The 5,000-nt window shown below is 37.2% G+C and overlaps 1 protein-coding gene across 2 annotated transcripts in view; it reads left to right on the forward strand.

Annotated features, from left to right (window-relative positions):
- The window catches only part of LOC125037591 (methionine aminopeptidase 1D, mitochondrial-like), a 25,371-nt gene that overhangs the window by 13,989 nt on the left and 6,382 nt on the right, over nucleotides 1-5,000 (forward strand). For both annotated transcript variants that reach the window (XM_047630781.1, XM_047630780.1), the window contains exons 2-4: nucleotides 862-1,081; nucleotides 1,411-1,602; nucleotides 2,333-2,483. In XM_047630781.1, the coding sequence (XP_047486737.1) occupies nucleotides 862-1,081; nucleotides 1,411-1,602; nucleotides 2,333-2,483 (563 nt within the window). The remainder of the gene's footprint in view (nucleotides 1-861; nucleotides 1,082-1,410; nucleotides 1,603-2,332; nucleotides 2,484-5,000) is intronic.

Consider the following 5,000-nt stretch of genomic DNA (forward strand, 5'->3'; position numbering starts at 1 on the left):
CTATCTGATACATACGCATTTATCTATATATCCAGTAAATATGTATGTCTAGACTGATAGATATACATTTATTTCTGTAAATATGCATGTTCATTGAATGAATATTCACTGGGACACAATTCACAATATCAGATCAATCCCCCCCCCCCCCCTCTTTTGTCTGTTAAAACAAGCTTTTAGTTTATGAGGGCTATATTGATGTTCCATGGAAGCATGAAAGCCAGCAGAGTATAAACCAATGGCCAGAATTACAGTTATATGATTTCAAGCAATTGCTATTCTGTTTAGATAGATTTTGTTCTGGGTCTTTAAATTTTATTAAGATAGATTGTGGACAGTTTTTAGAGATGCCAACAAATTCTTGATAGAATAGATATGGCCAATATCAGAGCAAAGAGTGGTTTAAAATCATTAGCAGTTGGGATAATTGACACTGTGCTACTCTGATTAATGCCAACATTGTCACTATAGAGTGTTTCTGTGGATTTATGTACTATATATTATACATATCTTGTTAAACCATAGTTTTGGTTGAGAGGATTTTCTCTCAGTTAACTTTTACTTATCTTTCTGTGGTTTAGTCTGTTTTTACCCTTATTTTAATTTTACTGAAGAGTTATAAGGGCATCAAAGTGGCTGCAGTTAAGTAAGGGGGTTATTGAAAAATGTAACATTTCTGTTGTAGTTTGTACAGTAGTAGTAGTTGCAGTTGATTGTCATAGTTGTAGTAGTTGTAATAGTTGTAATAGTAGTAATAGTAACAGTAAGAAAGGCAGTAGCAGTAATAAAAATATTAGTAGCAATCACAGATGAGATGTTTTGCCAACAAGGCATTGTTCTATCTTAAATGCATAATTTCAGAACTGACTTCGGAAATTACGATGTGCTTGACAACATAAGGGAAGTCTCTCAGGCTCAGCCAGTCCCATCGCATATTGCGTGTCCAGTGTATTTCGAGACTGGGGAACCTGCAGAAGGGCCAAGTGGGCCAGAATTAAAGGCTGAGTGGCAGGTGGACTCAATGAAGGAATCATGCCGGTTGGCAAGACTGGTGATGAACACTGTTGCAGAAAATATTAAAGTAAGGACTTTTATTTTATCATTATACCCGTTGTTCATATATATAGATGATTTTTTTCTTCTTTGTAACCTTTTTCAATTTTAAATAATTTTTCTTTTTTTCCCTCTTTGTTTTCCAATTATCTTTATTGCCAGTCTCTTTATCACCTCTTCATTATCTCCTAAGTTAATTATTAAGTTTCTCACTTTCATCATATTTTAATTCTATTCCACACTCTTTTCATCCTATCCATGGAGACAGTAGAGTACAAAATTAGATTTGGAACACCATAGTCATCAAAGAAAAAAATTTGCATCTGTTCTGCACACTCATTTTGAATTATCTTTCAGAGTGGCATGACGACGGACGATATCGACATCCTTGTTCACAATAAAATAATTGAATATGGGGCTTATCCCTCACCTCTAAACTACCGTGGATTTCCAAAGAGCGTGTGCACGAGTGTCAATAATGTAGCCTGCCATGGGATACCAGATGACAGGAAGTTGATAGATGGCGATATCATCTCAGTTGACATTACTGTTAGTCTTTTGTTTTCATGTCTAGCTTTATTGTTTATAGAGTTTAAATTTGTAAAATGTAATTTCAGTAATAGTGGTAAACAGGAGCAATGATGATTGCCTTAGTAGGAGTGGTCAAGAGGAATGATAGTTTCAGTCTAATTTTAATGTGTTTACCTGTTATGTAAAACTGTTTTGATAGTAGTAGTAGCACTGCTTATTAGCAATATTACTTTATACTAACTTGTGTAACAATAGATGTTGTAGCTGTAATAATAGTCTTAGTAGTAATATTATTATTAATGAAATCAGCAATGAATTGGTATTAGCAACACCAAGAGTAAGAAAATCAATAATAGCACAGATAATGATAGCCGTAGTAATTCCATTAATAGAAGAAATAGCAGTAGTAATTATAAATGTGTTATAGTTCACATATTTGTAAAAGTAGACTTGAACAAGAAGTACTTTAACAATGAAGGACCAGGATTTTTGGAGACCATTATTTCAATCAATAAACCTATGCTTTACATTAGGATTTTTTTATGCTGAAGTGTTGACTTAAGTAGCTATTTCTCTGTAATATGTATTATATTAATTCATATTTTTGACAGTCAACATGTGTTAGATATACTACCACAACAATATTTATGGTGTTCAACATATTCTGTGTGTTGTAATAGCTTATTCCATTGTAATCGAACTATAGTTCAATGTTTTACTTATTTTAATTAAAGTTGTAATATTCCAGGTTTTCTACAAAGGATATCATGGAGATTGTTGTGAAACCTTCATCATTGGAGATGTAGATGAAGCCGGCCAACACTTAGTTGATGCTGCACGAAAATGTCGAGATGAAGCCATTGCGATATGTGGCCCTGGAGTTCCATTTGCAGCTATTGGTAATTATTTGATTTGTTTTTGGAATCTTTATGTATTAAATCAAAGCCATGCCTTTCCTGAGGAAACTTTTTTATGTATAAACCAGTGAAATACCTGTTCCTGTTGTTAAGCAAAATCACCAGACAATGGCCATACCTCATTAAGCAACCTACTGACGGTACAGGCTATGGCTAAACATGTTTGGCTGCTCATAGACATATGGTCAACAGTTACAGATATGGCTTTACTGATTTCAAGAGAATATAATGCATTAGACTTTGTGTCCTCCTGTTATGAAAAAAGTATTTGGACATTATCTTAGGGAAGAAAAATCATTATAAGACTAAAGGTGGCCTGTCTCATGAGTTTCTTATTATCATCATCATTATTGTTATTATTATTGTTATTATTATCATTATTGTTATTATTATCTCTTTTTTTTTTTTTCCCCCTCATGGTAGTGTCTGTTTCTTCTTATTATAATTCTGTTATAATAAAGGGATCACCCCTACCTTGAACCTCTGCCCTCGCCTCAACTAATTTTGCATAGTCTTTTCTTCATCCCCTTTCCTTTTCCTTCTCTTCTTCATCATCCCCTTCTGTCCACTTCCTAAGGTGTGAGAGCTGTGCTGAATGGCCTCTGGGAATCATGGGTATGGTATTCCCTTGGTTAACTGTGTAGCCCTTACCCTTCATGGGGACCCTGAGGGGTAGACCATTTCCTCTCGCCATTTATTTCAGGCTCACCATAGCTAATAATGAAGATGTTTTACCCTTATTAGAGGTACATGTATATGCGCGTCACTGCGCATATAGCTGTATTCCTAATAAGACCATACCACCCCCTCTTCCTTCTGCCCTTGTCCTTCTACAGTTTCTACCTCTACAAACGATATGAGAACCTTTTTTGGCCCAGCCAAATGGGATCAATTCTTTGTGATTCCCGATGAGTTTTTTCTTTTTCAAAATCTGTATTTTGCTCTGCTCCCCTCCCATCTTCTCAAGAAGTCTCAGCATCTCCCCCAGTATCTCTTCCCTCTACTCTGAACTAACCTATCTTTACTACCTTTCCCCCAGTCAAATTCTTTTTCCAGTCTAAATCCAGATACTCCAGTCTCTACCGCTTCCCCAGTGCCTACCCCTCCCGGTCCTTCTCACTCTACCTGTTGCACCAGACGCCCTAAACATTTCACCCCATCTTCTCCTACCACATCCTCTCATACACCCATCTCTTCCTCTTCTCCTCCACAAAAGAAAACCTTTGTTTTCAGACCTCCCTACCCAACTCCCCTCCAGAAACTCTTGAAGATATCAAAAAGTTAGTAAACATGATTCAAGAGTGTAACCCACTCCCTCATCTGCCCGCTAATCCCTTTATTCACTCTACATTCAAAGGATCTGCCAATATACATCCTCCTCCCATGTGCATCACCATTCCTTCTTCCATACCCATTATCCTTACCACCCCCACTTAGATGCTCACCTGACTCCCTTAACCCATTGGATCCGGTTGCATCACGGCAATCACATCACCAAAAATCCAGGTATTAGGCTTATGTGAGTGTCCGCTCTGCCAGGTGGCTGCTTGTAGGACAGGAACATGCAAACGCATGTGCACGGTGGCAAGACTCTGTGCCTCCTATTTTCAAATTTATTTACTATTTAAACACATAAGCATTTTTAGACTTTTGGCCATTTCCCATTGTCCATATTTGCCATTTGATTTGCATTATCCAGATGGTAATAGTTTTTTTTTTCTTTGCACAGACTCCAATTATCTCTCAAGGTAGTCTACAACTCAAAGCAAGAAAAATAAAACAATATAACACTATATTACTTTTGTTTTTTTTTTACGAAATATTCGATTATCTGTAAAACAACCTGCATTGCTGTTCACAGAGCCAGAAATATGATGCTGAGTATGGAAATGGCGTCCTTCATGGGGCTGGTACTCTTTCAGTCACCACTCACATACATTTCATTCCACACTCATACATCAATGGGCATAATGCAAAATCACCAAATGAGTAAAATAAACCTCTTCCAATAGGTTTATGCACTCAAGTTGAGTCTTTTCCATCACCCTGGCCTTCAGCCACAACGCTCATGACAGCAGGTTCATGCCACCCAGCTACAGCTAGATTTTCCCATGACAGCATGTTTACATCACCCGTTCCTCGACCTGGATTTTTTCATGATGGTCACGTCCCGAATCCAACGGGTTAAGTCACAACAAGGTCCTTCTGTGTATCCCTCCCCTCCTGACTTTATTGCCAATACTTCACCACCTTCCTGTTCCCTTATTTAATTCTCAGGATTCTTCTCTTACTTCCACAACTACTGTTTCTTACCGTATTACCATTTGATTGTTTCATAATAGTGTTACTCTCCCTTCCTCAGACACATACTCTCCATTTGATCTGATTCCCCTAGTCCTTTAACCACATCCTTTTACAAATACCCCATGTATTCCATTTGCTACCCCTCTATACCCATTCCATTAATATTCTATCCTACAGCATTCTACAAACTTTGTG

This window comes from Penaeus chinensis, chromosome 23 (genome assembly GCF_019202785.1).
Source record: "Penaeus chinensis breed Huanghai No. 1 chromosome 23, ASM1920278v2, whole genome shotgun sequence".
Classification (NCBI taxonomy): domain Eukaryota; kingdom Metazoa; phylum Arthropoda; class Malacostraca; order Decapoda; family Penaeidae; genus Penaeus; species Penaeus chinensis.